This window comes from Perna viridis, chromosome 2, assembly GCF_037379345.1.
Source record: "Perna viridis isolate PV_CMFRI_1.1 ecotype Kerala chromosome 2, ASM3737934v1, whole genome shotgun sequence".
In the NCBI taxonomy this organism is placed as follows: domain Eukaryota; kingdom Metazoa; phylum Mollusca; class Bivalvia; order Mytilida; family Mytilidae; genus Perna; species Perna viridis.
In genome coordinates, this window is record NC_142446.1 from 23130767 (window position 1) to 23149124 (window position 18358).

Here is an 18358-nt window from a genome sequence, read left to right on the forward strand (position 1 = left end):
TTCTTTGAATCTTGTTTTCACAAATAGAGATCATTTACCACTAAATGGCCATGTGAACTATTGCCATCACTTGGTGTCCGTCGTCGTCATTGTCATTAACAATATTTCAAAGCTCTTCTCCTCTGACACTACTCGACCAATTGGAACCAAACTTTGTATGAATGTTCCTTAGGGTATCCTGCATAGGACTGATGTGGGGATTTGTGATCTATCAAAAACATGGCCACTGTTACCAAAAATAGAACATAGGGGTCAGACAGTAGTTTTTTGCATATAGTCCAAACCATTAGGTTTAACCAACTTTTGACATGGGTAAAAGTGTTCAGCATGATGTGATCTATCTGTGGTCAAATTTTTCGTTTTAATTTGTTAAGCCATGTTGGGGTTAATGCCTTTTTTCAACATTTTTTGTGTGTTTTTAATGTTATTTCTTTCAAAATTTCTCTTCTTGCATTACTGGACCAATTGGAACCAACTTTGGTACGAATGTTCCTTAGTGTATCCTGCAAAGAACTGAAGTGAAGATTTTTTATTCATCTAAAAACATGGCCACTGTAAATGAAAATAGAATATAGGGGTGAGACAGAAGTTTTTGGCATATATCTCCAAAACTGTTAGGTTTAGCCAAATTCATTCAATTACTGAAATGATCCTTATTATAAGGCTTACAAAAGAAAGTTTCCAAGGGATCAAAGTTGTCAGATGACTCCTTGTTAGAGTCTTTGTACTTGAAAGGTGAAAAATGATGTATTTTTTTTACAGTTTTCAGCCAGTATTGAAGATGTGTATCTCCTATTATGAACAGGTTTAAAATTAGTTTTAAATAGTATTTTTTACCTGTTGAATTTTGCCTTTCTTTCAGCTTTATATGTTGTAATAAAGTACATACTTTAGGTAATTGTAACCCACACTATAGTTTGTTTTTAATTGCCTAGTGTTATGTATATATTGACGATTTTTATGTGCTTACAACTATGATGGCGATGCAGGTCCATATATGTTTTCGGTCTTTTTTCATCTGATTTTTACTGTCATTGATATGCTTTTGTATACACTGGTATACTTTCAGTTTTGGTAACTTAAATATTTTGATTGGTGTTAATGAATTGTGTCATTTTATTTACAGATATATGACCATGATCAAGATATCTAGAGGGTCAATGATTAAATCATTAGGTTTATGTTTGGAATAATATTACTGGCATTTTCTGTTAGAATATATATTTTTAAAATAGTATTCATTTTTTTTATTTCCAGTAATGAAGGTGCTGCTTTGCAGATACTAGACATTATGAGGTCAGTAAGAAGATGTGCCAGGCTCCTGAAATAGTAAATCTGAAAAAAAAATGTCCAATGGTCGTTGGCTTATTTAGGGCATACACATATAGTGTCATTATTCATAATCTATCATTTACTCAAATACTTAAAGAACTTGAGGAAAACTTATCTTCTGAAGAGTAAAAAAATGACCAAAATTGATTGTCAGACCAATTTCAAAAGGAATTAATTGCTTAACCAAAGAATGCTGAATGCATAATTTAATTTAGATATACTATACTTCTATATAAATCACATACATGGTTGCTTCATTCATCCAATACTGGCAAAAATTTAAAAAAAAATTAGTACAATTATTGTATCATTTTTAATGTAATTTAAAGAATTTTACTTTCCCATTATATATTAGTTAGAAGACTTTAATCATTCAGTCCTGATTGAAATTTTAAAAGAAGCATCTTGTTTGTTTATGTATGAAAAAAACCTGAAATTGGTTTACATTAAATAAATATTTATGTCAATTTGTAGGGAGCAAGGATTACAACCAGATTTCTCTACTTACTGTATTTTGATGACATGTTTTTCTGAAAAAGGAAACATGGATGGATTAAATTGGGTAAAGAGCTTTACTTTTTCTATTTTTCTTTGTAACAACATTGCTAGGTTGTATATTTTTGTCTGGTAAATGCCCATCCATCTGAAAAAAAAATGGTTGCTATTTCAAAGCTTGCAGATAAATTCTTAAAGACTCTCTAATGTTGAATAGTATTACCAATCATCAAGTCAAGATAAAAAATGAGTTTAATATTTCTGATTTATTTGTTACATATTGTGTGAACATACTCACTTGCTTTTAATAAAGGTAATTACCAGTATGCAAATGTCTTCTTTAAAATCTATTCTTTTGAAGATAAAATGGCTTTTCAGTATTTTTATCTTTGAATTTACTTCTATTGTTTAACTTTGCCTTTGTAATGATTTCACATTCCAAGAGTTGGTGGATTTTAACAAAATGGCTTTTTTGACAGATCTGAAGTATAAAAGCTTACTATGGCTGATCACTAAAAACATAGCGTTCCATATTCTCGTGATATGATTAGATAAATAGTTGTCTTATCAACATCATTACAATGATAACTTTCCATGTTATTTTATGATGTAAACTGAGAAATACATTTCTGACATACTAGTGTATTGAATTTATATTCTTTATATGTAAAATTATTTTTCTGTTCCATTTCAGGTCATTCAGGAGATGGAAAATAGGGACATGCCAATTAAATCCTATGTTCTGTTTGATTGTATCCATAAGTTAATAGTTAACGGACATGACCAACATGTTCTCTCAGTAAGTGTCAATAGATAAACAGACTAGAATTATTTGTATGGTAAATGCAGTACAACTATTTAGCAATTTACATTGCAAATGGAATTAAAACATAGAAATAGATAAATCAAGAGTGAATATCAGTAATATAATATGATTAGAAACTTTAAATAATTGTCAACAATTTGATGAAATCTGAAATAAAAAGAAGAATCCAAGTAAAATGTAGTTTCCAAAACGTAAACACATGTATTAACAAATTGTACACAAAAAAAAAACATTTTTCATTCTGTTAAGGACAACCATTAGGAAGTTTTGTGGTCTTCATCATAAAAAAAGTTAAAATTCATTAAATGTACTTTGTTAAAATAAGAGAATCAAAAAGTTTTGAGATTTTTTAAACTTTATTTGTTACTTGCACATTTAGACTTAGCTGTCCATGTTTAGTTGTAGAGGTAGAAGTGCTTCACTGCAGTACACACACTGCATTTTGATAATGTTTATAGTGAAAGTAATGGCTTATTAACTTTCAGTAATACATGTATAAATCTCATGATTGCCTATTGCTATCTGAAGAATCAATTATAAATATAGCTGATTTATATTTTCTTAATGAAAAATTATGTAACATTACATATCTGTTTAAGTTAAAACATTGAGCCAATTGTGTCTACTTTACTTAATAGTTTGAAAACATAGTTCAATTAATGTCATTAATGCTGGGAAATACACAACAGGTCAGTGTAATTTGTAACACATTTGTTTTTTACAAAAGATGAATTTTAAAGCACAAAAATATTTTGGTTTACAGTAAATAGGATTTCTATGTTTTATTATTTAAGTTAATTAATGAAACATTTTCTTCATTTAAAGAAGTGATACATTAATTTGATTTGATCATTGAATTTGACGAACACTTTTTCATACAGAGTTTTATTGTTTTTCCATCCAGATTCTCCATTTATTAAATTTTGATGATAAATATTACTATAAAGATGCCATTGCTGTGATAAAGACATTGATACATGAAGGATTTGAGAAACAGGCTTACTTGTTGTACCTAAACTTTTTTATTGAATCAAATCATCATAAGGAAAAAGAGGAACTACAAGGAAGATTTATTTTGAAACCTTTAGTTCTTAACTCAGTAAGTATGCATTATACATGTATAAACATTTTTGTATGTGTCTCCTGCAGGTTTTAGAAGTTTATGTATTGGTATTAGTGTTGAGAATCAGATGAAAATTCATGATCAATTAATCAGAATGATCAGTAGTTATCTGTTTAATTTTTGATGTATTTGAACTTACTGCTGATTTATGTGTTTGCTGAATGTGCTGTGAATGCACAAAAATTTGTGGATGACCAAAACTGAATATATATATAGAAACACATGACAGAAAAAATATAGTTTTGATCTGCTTTTTTGTAAAAAGTTGATTGTTCCTGCAAATTGAAAAATCAATTAATTTACAATTAAAATCAGTCCTCAGAATTTCACGAATATGATCCTGTCTCTATGTCCAAAGCTCTTTACACAATTTTATGAAAATCTAAACAATTGAAGGGCAGCAGTATAGTTTTTCAGGTAGGAAAATAATTGTCTAATGCTTGCGAGGGGAAACAATTCAATTAAAGGGGTGTCAAACTGTCAGGAACTGTTTTACAGGTTTTGATGAAATACTGTATCATTGTTGTATAAAAGTTCAATAAAAAATCCAACTCTTTTTAAGGGTAGAAATTTAATTCATTATTTATCCAATACTGTACCACTGCTAAGAAGGGCTAAGTTGTTAATCCATTTGTCTATAAATGCATTCAGTCACATTTTTTGCTGACAGCAAATTCTTGGCATTTGTACATAGATTTATTTTGATGAGCTTTACAACTTCAACTATTCTTGGTTCTGTGGGACCCCAAATTCCTACTTGATGGTACTTATATTTTTTGCTCACCTGGCCAAGTGAGTTTATGCCATCACTTGGTTCTGTCGCTGTCATGGACAAATTTTCAAAAATCTTGTTTTCTGAAACTACCTGACCAACTGGATGTAAAATTGCAAATAATTTAAAAACTGTTGCCTTTAGCAAAATTCTGGTGCAGGGTAATATCATTTAACATCATGAGACAGACCTAAAAAAAATTCATCATTTGATGAAGGAGTTATGGTTCCTGAAACAGCTATTTCAGCATTTTTCCTATGTACAACTTTAAAAATCTTTCAAAAATAATTTTTCAATACTAAAGAAAATTGGCATATTTGTTTCTTAGGGTTTCCCACACAAAGTGATTGTTGGCATTTTTTATCCATGAAAAAACATGGATGCTGTTCAAAAAAATAAAACATAGGGGTCAGAAGGCTGTTTTTTGCAAATAACTCAAAAGTTGTTGCCTTTAGCAAAACTCTGGCAGGTTTATATTGTGTAACATCATGAGACGGAAGTATGCCGAAATTTTCAAAACAATTCATCGTTTGATAAAGGAGTTACAGCCTTTGAAACAGTTTTTTTTGCCGTTTTTTACACGTACAACTTCTTTTCAAACACAGTTTTACAGAATTCAATGAAAGTTGGCATATTTGTACCTAGGGTGTCCCACACAAAATAACTTTAGGGATTTTAATCTCTGAAAAAACATGGCGGCAGTTACTAAAATTAAAGCATAGGGATTGTTTTTTTGCAATCAATTCAAGAACCGTTACATTTAGAAAAAATCTGGGTTATATTTTTAAACATAATGAGATGGTCTTAAGCTGAAATGTTAAAAAGAATTTATCAACCGATGTAGGAGTTATAGCCCCTGAAGCATTTTTTTTCTTCACATGTACGCCTTTGAAAATCTTTTCCTCTAAAACCATTGTACAGAATTCAATGAAAGTTGGCATATTTGTTCCTCAGTCTATCCCATACAAAATAAATTTTAGGATTTTTAATCTGTGAAAAGACATGGCCGCTGTTACTAAAAATAGAACGTATGGGTCAGAAGGCAGTTTTTGCAAATAACTAAAAAAACGTTGCCTTAGCAAAATTTTGCAGGGTTAATATTATTCAGCATCATGAGACTGACTAATGCCGAAATTTTCAAAATGATTCCTCTACTGATATAAGAATTACAGCTCCTGAAACAATTTTTAAATTATTTTTTTTCCCATATGTACAACTTTGAAAATGTTCTTCTCTAGAACCATTTTAGATCATTTAATGGAAATAAGCATATTGGTTGTTTAGTGTATTGTGCTCGAAATGACTTGTGATTTTTATTTGGTGAATAGATATGGCTGCCTATACAAAAAACAGAACATAGGGGTCGGAAGATAGTTTTTTGAAAACAATTAAAAAACTTGCCTTTAGCAAAATTCTGGTTCAGGTCATAAAGATGCTATTAAAAGTATTTCCTGCATTTGACAATTCATTTAATTTTAACTTTACAAAATAAGCAAATGGTTAACAGGTGAGTGATTCAGGCTCTCTTGAGCCTTTAGTTTAATAGCTTGTTTTATGAAAGAATTGTGGTTATATTTTTTTTTTAACTTCTACAATGCAGAATGATTTCAAACATGATACACAGTTTTTAATCTTATTTTGAGTTACAATAAACTACAATGCATTGTTTGGTTGGAGTTCCCAAAATATCATGTTTTAAGTTTAAAGTTTTGCTATAATTTTCTCAGTTTCTACACTGCAAAATGATTTCAGATTTTGTACAGTTTTGCCATAACGTATCGTAATGCACAAAATGTCTTGAGTTTTGTATTATTTTATGGTTAGATAAAGCACAACTGCTGGTTGATTTAGTCATACTTGATAAGATTTAAAATAAGTGGGGTGTCCTTAGCATGACATTGTGCGGAACTTTTGCTGAAAACATGGGATTTATTTACTCTTCCATAATATAAAACAAATATTTCAGGAGTTTGATGTTATCAGATCTATTATTTGTGATCTAAAAGAAAGAGGAGAATCAAGAGTGATTTCAGAGACAGCTAGAGTTGCCATTACTGCTAAGAAATTAGGTAAGAACTTTTATCACAGACAGCTGAAATTCAAAGACAAATATACTAGAACATGTATTCTTACAATAAGGAGTCAAAAAAATTTTGGAGGCTGAGGGTAATTTAAAGTTAACATTGTCTTACAGTTTTATAATTTGATAGTTTTATTAAGTCTGAATGTTAGTTGTAATGTTTTTATTTAGTATATCTAAATCTGTCTAAAAATAGAAAATTGTACTTTCTAGAGCAAAATGTTTATCAAGTGTGAAAACTCTTTTGGAAACATTTTATTGTGTTTTGTCATTTCAGATTTAGCTTTTCAATTGTTACAGTTAATGGGAGAAAGGGTAAGATATCTTATTAATTGGGTATGAAGGGAGTAGTATTTTCCCCAAAGTACAATTATTGCCCAGGCATATTGCCCAGCCATATTGCCTGACTGTGCTTACATCTGTCAATACTGGGAATGTTATTCTAGAACTACATATGGCATTTTATGGATATTTGGAAATGACAAAGATTGATGATAAATCATATATCTTTTGATAGGGTAGAAAAACAGGATGTTGGTATCAAAGTAATTAAGGTTTCAGTTTATTGTTTTCATTGAACTAGATTTATAGGACTATTGTTTATAGTCAATACATTATTACACAGGGTGAACCAGTGAGGCATCATATGTTTTATCCAATACTCAAGATATTGAGCAAAGACCAAGACATAAGTAGTAAGTATAATAGGTTTTGACTTGAATAAAGATTAAAGATCAAATTATTTTTCATGAGTTTGAAAAATTCAAGTTTTTTTCATGTGTGGAACATAGCAGAATGAGTGAAAAGACAAGGAATCTCTCTAACAAGTGAAAAATGTTTCATTGGTTCAGAGAACCAGTTGAGATGACCTCGTCTTACATGGGTTGTCTCAACTAACAATGGGGCATTTCTGTTGTTAATTTTGTTGAATTATCATGCACAATGAGAATTGTCTGATCTTAAAATTTGTGGAATAACCTTAAACACGCATAAAGTCCTTTATGACAATTATGTACCTGTCCTATAAAATAAAGGCTGAGCATATCAAATAATAAGAGCTTCATAATTTATCGTGTAAACTTCATTAAATTTTTATTCTCTCTACAAAGTGTGGGGTATATTGTGATTCTGTCTGTTTGTCCATCTGTTTCTCTATACCCATTTCTTATAGGCAACTTCTCTTAAACTGCTAAATTGAATTTGATGGAACTTACACAAAACATTTATCATATAATGCCTTTGTGCACCTCCTATTGTGTTTTTCTATCTGAATGACTTATTGGGTTTCCGGTATGATTTCTAGGGAGTAAGTGAGCTTTGATCACAGATTTTCTTAAGTGTAGTTTAAATTAAATAAAAAAAAAGGCATGATTGATATACATGTAGATTAAGAATTATCAAACTAATTTATTCATTAGTTTGATGATCCATAATTTTGTGCTTTTAAGAACTCTTTAAATGATATATTTTTTTTCAGATATACTGATAACTTTTGGGAGAATTCGTGACCTAGCTATTGACTTCACACCAAGTGTTATACTTAGTAACCTGATTTTATTTGTTTTCCCGATCTGTGATAGTCTTAACAAAAAAGATTCAGAATGTATTGAAACTATTGAGGTAATTCAGTTTAAAATCATATGTTAATATGTTAAGTACTGTGTAAGATCTGATATTCCTGCTGTACTAATTTTTGTGGTCTTATTGGGGACAATTTACAAATCTGTAAAATTTCCATTGATGTTTAATATCCATCCTATACTGTTTCAGTCATGTGACATTGAGTCTCGGGTTACTCAATCAGTAGAACCATTGTTAGCTTACATTGAAAAAATGCTGATTTTTTTTCTAACAATGAATCTTATATTGTGATTAAATTCTTTAAAATATGTGTGTGATGATGTTTTTTTAGATTGATAGTTATGACAGAGAAGAAGTTTGCTTTGCCTATTTTGTTTATCTAATGACAATGAAAGATACACACAGAGCAATGCAGTTTGGTAAAAACTTAAAGTTGTCATTAGTTAATACTTAGTGATTGGTATAAGGTGAACCCTCTGTGATTGGTATAAGGTGAACCCTCAGTGATTGGTATAAGGTGAACCCTTAGTGATTGGTATAAGGTGAACCCTCAGTGATTGGTATAAGGTGAACCCTCTGTGATTGGTATAAGGTGAACCCTCAGTGATTGGTATAAGGTGAACCCTTAGTGATTGGTATAAGGTGAACCCTCAGTGATTGGTATAAGGTGAACCCTTAGTGATTGGTATAAGGTGAACCCTCAGTGATTGGTATAAGGTGAACCCTCTGTGATTGGTATAAGGTGAACCCTCAGTTTATTGTGTCTGAGGAATCAACTGCTGCCCTGAGGTGTAGCAGTAGTTTGATAAGATGATACTACTCACCTAATATCGAGTAACAAAGTTCTACTTAATACATAAGTTCACCATTTAAAGTAATTTGATATATATATACAATATACAACTACAAAAGATATACACTACTCTTAGTGTGGGGTTGCTATCCAATTATATTATATTTTTAAATATGCCAAATTAAATAAAAATTGATTGGTTGAAAATTATTGAAACTTTTGCATATTTCCACTTAGGTGTAGAATCTATTTTTCCTGATTTGTTTTCTGACCCTACAACATTGATTCTAAGCAGATGGATGAAGAGAAAAGTGAAATGGAAAGTAAAAACAACTTAATGGTCAAATTTTATTGGTACAAATGAAAAAAAATTCAAGGGTTAATTGTTGTACGTTCCGTAATATCACCATAATTTCTGCTTTTCATATATATTTAGAATTTGTATTTCCCTTGTACAAGTAAGAATATTATGAAGTTAACAAACTAATAAGGGCATACTAGAATTTATAGGAATGTAATAGGTGCTGTATTTGTCTGATGTATCAGTTTGACAGCATTTCTCTTTGATTAAAAAAAAATTGGAAAAATGGGATTGTCTGCAAGCTGCAGTTTACAGGCCAATGAAAATACTGTAGTCTTAAAATATTTTTAGTTTTGAAATACCTCCATTGTCTATGGATTCATGACATTACAGACAAGTCAGAACTTATACAACTTTTTGAAGTAATCTTGAGTTTTGTTGTACATAGGCTTGGTTTCACAATGATATTGCTGAAGCTCTTTTAGTCATTAAAGTTATATAAGTGGATCACAAAGAAGTAGAATTGTTCATACAGACATAAACACATGTAAATCATAGTAATTTAGTAACAGTGGAAGAAACATAAAAATAAGCTTGTTGGTCCACCAAACTGGCTTCAGGTGACAAATTTATAAACATTTTTATATCAATGTTGAAAAAAAAGAAAGAGAAATTTCATTTCTTGTAAAACTTCATATTTTGTTTTTTTTTTCAGCTGACTGTAATAAAATGAAAGTATGTTTCCCACTTTTGCTTCATATAAAAGATCTTTCTGACCTCCAGTGGGAAGAGTTGCTGCAGGTGATTTATTTTTGTTTGAGCTGTATTGTTTTTATACCTGACAAAGTAGGAGTATATACTAAGAAGTGATAGTGGTGTCTGTTCTTTCTTCCTTCCATACATAACCAGTGCTACACCACTGAATGGAATTTAATGAAACTTTCACAGAATTCTTATTACATATTTCCATTGCGTACCTCTTATTTTAGATTTTGATCCAAATTAATTTGGAGGTTTCACATAGCAAAACGTGGACTTTGTCATATATGAATATTGGAACATAGTGAGTATCCTGCTCTTTTCAATAACCCCTGCTACAGCAATGAATGGAACTTGATGAAACTTTCAATGGATTTTAATTACACTTTACCATTTTGCACCTCTAATTTTAGATTTTAATACATATCAATGTGGAAGTCAAGAGGTGCATGTTATTGAATGTGCAAGTGGGGGTAACAATTCAGTGGGCATTTCTTTTTGGGTTTGTAAAGGGTCTGTCTTTTTTTTATGATAGATAATAATATATGTAGACAATGGCAGCTGCTAGTAAATATCCTAAATATTCTTACATATATAATTTCATAAAAATGGAGTCAAAAGTAAAAAAAAAAATATATAAAGAAGAAACTAAAGAAATATATATTTTTTTGCAAAACAGTGTTATTTCTATGAATTATAAGCAAACTGTCAATGAATTTACAAAAAAAAAAATATATTAAGTATGAAAATTTCATATTGGAATTACATATTGGTTATTAGGTTTGTGTCTACGTCTCTACTATTATGGTTAACTTAGTTCTTACTCTGTTATATTTTTTTTAATGAAATATCACAATGATTTCCCAGCTATCTGTATTAAATACTACTTACACTATATGAATTATATTTATATATCTTTTACATTAGGTTCTTAAAGCTTGTGATGATATATCAGGGCAAGAGGAAAATCAGATCTATGGAAATATACTACAGCTAATTATCACAGACCATGAAAAACATAAGGAGAAAGTTCTTAAACATTTCATGTCACTGGTGAGTAAGAATGTTATCTTGTTTCATGTTACTTGTGAGTAAGGATGTTATCTTGTTTCATGGCACTGGTGAGTAAGGATATTATCTGTTTTATGTCACTGGTGAGTAAGGATGGTATGTTTTTATGCCACTGGTGAGTTAGAATGGTGTCTGTTTTATATCTCTCGTGAGTAAGAATGGTTTTGATGTTGATGAATAAGAATATGATCAGATCACTGATAAGTAAGTGTAATACCAGTACATGTATCTAGTTCCTACTTAACTTGTAAATACAAATGTTCATTGTATCACATCAAAGCATTGTAATTAAGATTGACCCAAATTTTAAGAAATTTTTTGCAGAAGGTTCCAAACCAAACATATTTTATATGTTTCAGTTTGGATTGAGTGGAGTTGAGTCTTGTTTAAAACTGGCTTTAATTCAATTGATAACAGTTTATAGTGAACCATAATAATTATACGATAAAAGTATCAGAAGTGGAGATTTTTTTTTTTTTAAAGATGTTTTACTTGCATCACCAAATGTGAAAGTAGGTCTAGTAGCAGCTTAACTCTATCTGTTTATTCTATTTACACTTTTGTTTAAACACTAACTCAACATGCTCAAAAAGTATAGAACCAATATTATTCAAACTTTGCACAGTGTTTATATACATATTGAAGATATGTATTACCTTTAATGAAGGAACTATTTTAAATCATAACATTTGACTTTGTTGATAATGCATCGCTATGTTGTTATATCTCTGATGTTGCAAGACATGCTGTGTGTCTCTGTTAAAAGTTCAAACAATCACTTCCTAACTGCATACATTATTTCCCATTTATGTTACTTCTGACAGAATGATTTTGAGCCATTCATGTTTCAGAAAGCAAGAATATCGTTTAGCTAGATCCTTTAATCTCAGTTTCCGCTATATAGATGACATATTCTCTTTAAACAATCCTAATTTCGGGGATTTGATACATTGCATCTACCCCAAAGAACTTGAGATAAAGGATACTACAGACACTGTGAAGTCAGCCTCTTGTCTTAACCTACACTTAGAAATCAATGGTAAAGGAAAACTATTGACCAAACTTTACGACAAACATGATACCTTTTCATTCAGAATTGTCAACTTTCCTTTCATCTGTGGCAACATCCCTTCAGCACATGCGTATGGAGTGTTCATATCACAACTCATGCATTATGCCAGAGCTTGCGGAAACTCTGCAGACTTTTTGTATTGCACTAGAACTCTAACAAATAGGCTTCTGGAACAGGGTTATGTTGCTACAAGATTGAAGTCATCACTACAGTAGTTTTATGGTTGTCATCATGAACTCATGGATCGTTATGGTGTATCCATCTGCGCCATGAAAACTGATTTGTTCAATGTGTCATAGTTTTCCTTTCCTCTTTCGTCAACCCTGGACTTGACTTTTTATGAGCAGCTCGGGACTGTTTCTAGAAAAGCAGAGGACGCTTACCTTACCGGTGCACCTGGTCCATGCTCCCATTTTTTGGTGAAGTCCGAGTTGCTCATTCATGCTTTTGTTACTTTGTATGTATGATTTTAGTTACTTTATGTTCTTTGTTGTGTATTTCTGTTTTCCATGTCTGGTCTTTGCCCCTACATTCTTTTGATTACCATAATGACCTTTGTTCCCTTGACTATTCTTTCAGAACATCTACATATATAGGACATTGCTGATGCTTTGTCTCTAATATTCTTGCTTTAAATTTTTTTAGAATCTGAAGTTAAAAAAAGATGATGCTGATAAAATTTGTCAACAGTTTAAAATCCAGGATAACTTAGTTAAGGTAGAGTAAGGATTAACCATCAAGGAAAAATTGTGGCTGTAAATCACATTGTTGCATGATCTTGTTAATGTTACAGTCTCTGAACTGATCAGCACAACTATATGATGGTTTGAGAACTGCTGACTGATTGATTGCTGAAGGATCAATAACCGATGACTGGTGACCAATTTGATCAACATTTTGTTAAGTAAAATGATGGATGATCAGTTCATGTAAAGTTAAGAATTTCTATTGGAACAAATCCAATATACTACCATATTAGATTTACATTAAATTTAAGGGATTAAATCCATATATAATAGTTATAAATGTGTTAAAATTGACAAACCAAACAATGGAATCTTTAAACTATATTGACTGCTCTGTGTTCACATGATGCGTTTAAAGGATCGGTTTGACAGATCATTGACTGATCAGAAACTGATGGGTGATTTTAGTCACACAGATTGGTTCAGGTACTGTAAACTCTAGTAACAAACATCAATAAAAGTATAAGTAACTACCATATCAATGAAATAATTACTACAGTCTCTCCTCCAATAATAAGTGAATATAGGGCAAAGCTTTGCTTTTCTAGAAAGAAACCTCGAGTAACTCATGATTTGTGTAGGAGAGAAGAAAATTATTGACATTGATATGCATGTGTTCATAAAATAATTGAATATTTTATACCCTTACTTAATGAATTGGTGGTATATTGAAATATAAATCCATCCTTAAGTCATTTTGTCTGTCTGAATTTTGGTCTCATTTATCTCAGTTCCCGATGGATGGACCGATTTCAATTTTTTTTTCTTTCTCTTCTTTTTTAAAATACTGACAAACAACTGTATGCAGTGTTGTCTTAGAGTGTCAGAAAACTTCCCAATTTTAGAAATGTTTCAGAGAAACCAAAAGTATACTTAATATACCCAGACCCTAAACAAGAGGCCAATTTTCGATGGATCTTAGCTGTGCGTCTAAGGCAGTGGGAGTTCCACGAGATATAAAATGTGTGCTAGGTGGAGACACCAAATCATACAGATCTGCCGAAAATCCCCGCGATCAATGTTCAGATATGTCTCCGGGACACACACTCTGAACAGATTTCAAATTTGGTGTATAGCTTTATATAGATGGGGCTAAATTGTTGTTAGCAATTTTAGGTGCTGTCTGATATCAACTTTCTGTACAAGTAGGAGTATACCTATCATTGGAAAATGTGCAACAAGATCTGTCATCCTATCTTTTATGAAACATTTTTTTTATTTGTTAAGCAGGATAGTTTATAGTGACTGCCATGTCTGTCTGTCTGTCTTTCTATTTGTCAGTCATAAATTAGTATCCTCACCTGTCACCTCATAGTGAGATTGGCCACTTTATCAGGAGGGGACTATGTTAAAAATCTTTTAAGATTTGAACCTGTTCCTGAGTAGTACATTTTTGGTCTGACTTCATTCAAACTTCGCTAAATTATTGGTGACCATAAAAGCATTGATTACATTTATTTTCACAGAAATTTTTTTTGAGGGACCTCATTTTAGGTGGGGGACCTGGATCAGATGTCATAGGTATTTACTTGTTTCCTGGATAATGCCTTCATTTTAACTGGATTCCCATGATGAACAGTTTGTAACCATAAAATCTAGTATGAGTATAATTTTCACTGAAAACATTGCAACATGGAATCTATTTATTAGACTCCATGGCCATTATGAAGTTAGGTGTATATGTCAAAGAGACAACAACCCCCACTGGGATGAAAATATCAGCCCAAGGCCACCCATTGGTCTTCAGTGAATGACAAGGACATCCACATACCACAGGACAGGCTGCAACTAGCCCTAAAACATCATTATACACAAATACAGCTAAAGATATGCCCCTATATGCTCAAGTAATATGGAAAATAAACTAAAGGTGAAAATGGAACAAGACATACAGAGGCCAGAAAGTCCTAATTTGGGACAGGCCCAAAAAATGTGATGGGGTTAAAGTACTTCCGTGTGATCACAACCCTTCTCCTTAAAAATGGGCCACTGTTGAAAAAATATGACACAATTAAACACACCTTAAAATCAGTTCAAAAATGTCTGAGTCCCTTGTTACAATGGAAATAAAGAAATTGATTAATAATTACACATACCAGTATGTACAAACTAAGGACTACCAGCAGTTAACTGACGTGCCAGCTCCAGACCAGTTTAAACCTACAAAAAGTTATGTCCCCATCTTATCTAAAATCAACCTCAATTCTTCCCATGCAGGGTTCAGAATGATGGTACATCATAAGTCATACAATAAGGACACAACCCATGCCAAAAACTGTCTTAAAATATAGTGTTTCATTTTCCATGTAAAGGCCTTATGAGTGAATCAATGTTGATACCAAAAAAATGCTATCCTTAACAATTTGACAACAATATCATAATTATATCCTTTACAAATGAGCCTATTCAACGATTTAGTTAACTTATTGGGTGAGGATCGAGCTTTTCGTGCTTTGTGTAGAATATTACCATAAAACAAAGGGTGAGAGATACTTGCACATATTAATCCTTTAAAAGTACATCTTTATTTGAGAGTGAGTTCCCTGTATTGGTTGAAAAATTTTGTGGATGTTTTCACAAGCTTGTGAAATCAAAAACCTTGATGTAGTAATTTCCCGGTTATATAAAGATTTCTGCTTGTTAGAGTCTGAAATATTTTGTTACAAAGGAGAAAATCGAACCAATCGTGATATGTAAACGCCATATAATGGTGACAAGGGGACGTAAATATCTAAAAACGGATAGTTGACAATGAGGAATGAAAAGTCATCTCTTTTATCATAAATTTTGGTATTAAATTTAGTTTGTAGTTCATGACTTAATCAATATCTTTCAGAAGTTGAAGGCCAGTCATGTTTATGGTTCATAATAAAGACAGGAGACTGTTTGGCAAGATCAAAATGGTATGTTTTTAAGCTTGAAGAAAAAAACTACAATGGTTATTTATCAGTGTTGTATAATTAGAAATTATTCATTATGCCCCCATTGAAAAGTAGGAGGAATATAATTATTATCTGTTGGGCTGTTCCCACTTCTAATCTGCAACTGTTCTCAAACCATTGAATGGAATTCATTGAAACTTTCACACATTCCTATAAAATAATGGCAATGGTTGACCAAAAGGGACCATCTAATCTGCAACGCTTCTCAAACTGCTGAATAGAATTCTGAAACTTTCACATATTTTTTATCACATGATGTAATTGTGTACCCCCTATTTTATTTTTTTTTTCATCTTAATGACTTTGGGGTTTCCTTTATGGAGAGGAGGTATCACCGGCTTATCTTTATTCATATTTTTTCTTAATAACACTAAAACATACCCTGTGGGAATTCTGTTTCTATGATATCTTGTTACTATTTACCAGAATGATTTCTTATGCTGCTTTTTACAATTGGAGCCTTGGTTATACACAATTTTGTTTTGATTCATCTCATGTCAATGACCTGTTTAGTTGGACTTAATTTTTTTAATCTTTGCTACTTTAGTAAAAATTTCTATCACAAAATCTCAAATCTCTTTCATGGAAAAAATTTGAAATTTAGTGAACAAGTTCATTTTAACATGCAACTCTGTTTGATTGCTGATATCACCTTCCTGTTTTTAAGTTTACAAAATGAATGTGTAAACTACTAATGAAAGGATAATTGGTAATGGTATCTAAGAAAAAACAATATTTTTTATATTAAATATGTAGGCTGTGTAAATACATGGTAAAACATTCACATTGTATTGTGTAGTAAGTAGCCATGGTTCATGTAGCAACAAAAAGAATTGATTGATTGATTGTTTGGGTTTAACGTCCAAGCAGCAATATTTCAGCTATATTCAGATGAAGAACTTGAATTGGATGATAAAATGAACATGAAATGATGATGCAATGAAAAATGGGATGGGACACAAGGATAATAGGGTCGACAAATTTTGATTGCCACTAGAAAAATGGAGGGATGGGTAAGATCGGGCAATTTAGCCTCCTGTGGCGGAGCACAATGGTTCCTACTCCCATCGAATACCACAGCAGGGTTCTTTAATGTGCGAGGAACATGGCATCTTTCCCAACACGGTGCACCACTATGGTTTGCTGTCAGGTTTTCCGTATTTAAGCCTGACAACCCCAGCATGTAACATGCCAGGAGTACCCCATTCCACCACCTGGGGCACACATCCCAGTTGCTTTGTGGGCAGAACGCCTAGCCCCCGGCTAGGTTCCTGAGCACTATTTAGTCGCCTTTTACGACAAGCCTAGTGCTGCTGCAGGCCCATTCTTTCGACACCTGGCCCTACACGGGTCGCAACAAAAAGAGTTACATGTATTGTATTTTAACTTTTGATTAGTATGTTTATTACTTGTATTTTGTTGAATTCTAGTTATCGAGGTTACCTTCCAACAAATTCGGGCTCAATTACATCATGAATTTCCCTCTGACTACAGACAAACCTATTAGTGAAGACAAATTTTGAATCATAGGTCTGTAGCTGCATGTACACAATAGAAGATTTAAACTGAGGGGACCAAATCAAGTGAATCTCTGGTGTATGTTTATCTTGTCATCTTCTTGCAGAATTGATAAAAACAGCACAGCAAAAGTCGAGTTAGTTTTTTATTTAATTTTACATAAAATCAATGTAATTTTTTCATACCTAGGGGATTTGTTCTAGATACATGTACATGGGTTTGTCTATAGTCAGAATGAATTTGTGGTGAAATTGAGCCCATACTTGTTGACAGGTTTCAATGAATCTTAAGCTGTAAACTTACTATATACTTATTAGTAAACTTAGTCTTTTGTCTAGATTTACCTTTCTACTTATAGGTAGTACATTGTATATAAGAATTCAACATGGCAGCAAGACCTCATTAATGGTATGCAGTATAGATGTGATAGTCCAATAGTTCAATCATTCTTTAGAGTTATATACGTTGTCAGTAACTAAAGACAAATGTGGGACAAATGTAACCACTTACTGATAATCATATGTCAGGTCATGTGTACAATATTACAAATTTATTGATTCTGAATAGCTCAAATAGACAATATTTTTTATCTTTCTTTGTTTTCATGTACAGAAAAGACGAGAAATAAAAGCAGAAAACTTTTGTATGTGTATGCATTAAAATTCATTGAATGAGATGTATTTTTAAAAGAAATTGATAGCAATCCTAACAAAAATGCTAGAAAACTGGCAAACAGCTGTCATTATTTATGTCAGCCAGTTCCCCCTGAACATGTAATGCTATGGTCTCACTAACCACTTCCGGGTCAAATGCCACCTCCTATGTAGTACCAAAAACACACTGAACCTAGACATATGCATTGTAAGTGCATTATTTGTGTGTATTATGATTAAAAGTAGTCAAAATAAAGCTGAGAATGTGTACTTTAAAATCATATATGTAATCAA

General features: G+C 31.7%; 1 protein-coding gene across 2 annotated transcripts in view; it reads left to right on the plus strand.

Moving 5' to 3' along the window:
• The window catches only part of LOC148624121 (leucine-rich PPR motif-containing protein, mitochondrial-like), a 33321-nt gene extending 15268 nt beyond the window's left edge, over positions 1-18053 (plus strand). For both annotated transcript variants that reach the window (XM_088566643.1, XM_088566644.1), the window contains 14 exons: positions 1258-1296; positions 1807-1894; positions 2522-2626; positions 3558-3752; positions 6515-6617; positions 6906-6943; positions 7254-7323; positions 8106-8248; positions 8541-8628; positions 10019-10104; positions 10990-11115; positions 12851-12922; positions 15788-15854; positions 17770-18053. In XM_088566643.1, the coding sequence (XP_088422769.1) occupies positions 1258-1296; positions 1807-1894; positions 2522-2626; positions 3558-3752; positions 6515-6617; positions 6906-6943; positions 7254-7323; positions 8106-8248; positions 8541-8628; positions 10019-10104; positions 10990-11115; positions 12851-12922; positions 15788-15820 (1186 nt within the window). In that variant the 3' untranslated portion in view covers positions 15821-15854; positions 17770-18053. The remainder of the gene's footprint in view (positions 1-1257; positions 1297-1806; positions 1895-2521; positions 2627-3557; positions 3753-6514; positions 6618-6905; positions 6944-7253; positions 7324-8105; positions 8249-8540; positions 8629-10018; positions 10105-10989; positions 11116-12850; positions 12923-15787; positions 15855-17769) is intronic.
• Positions 18054-18358: the final 305 nt, after the last annotated feature.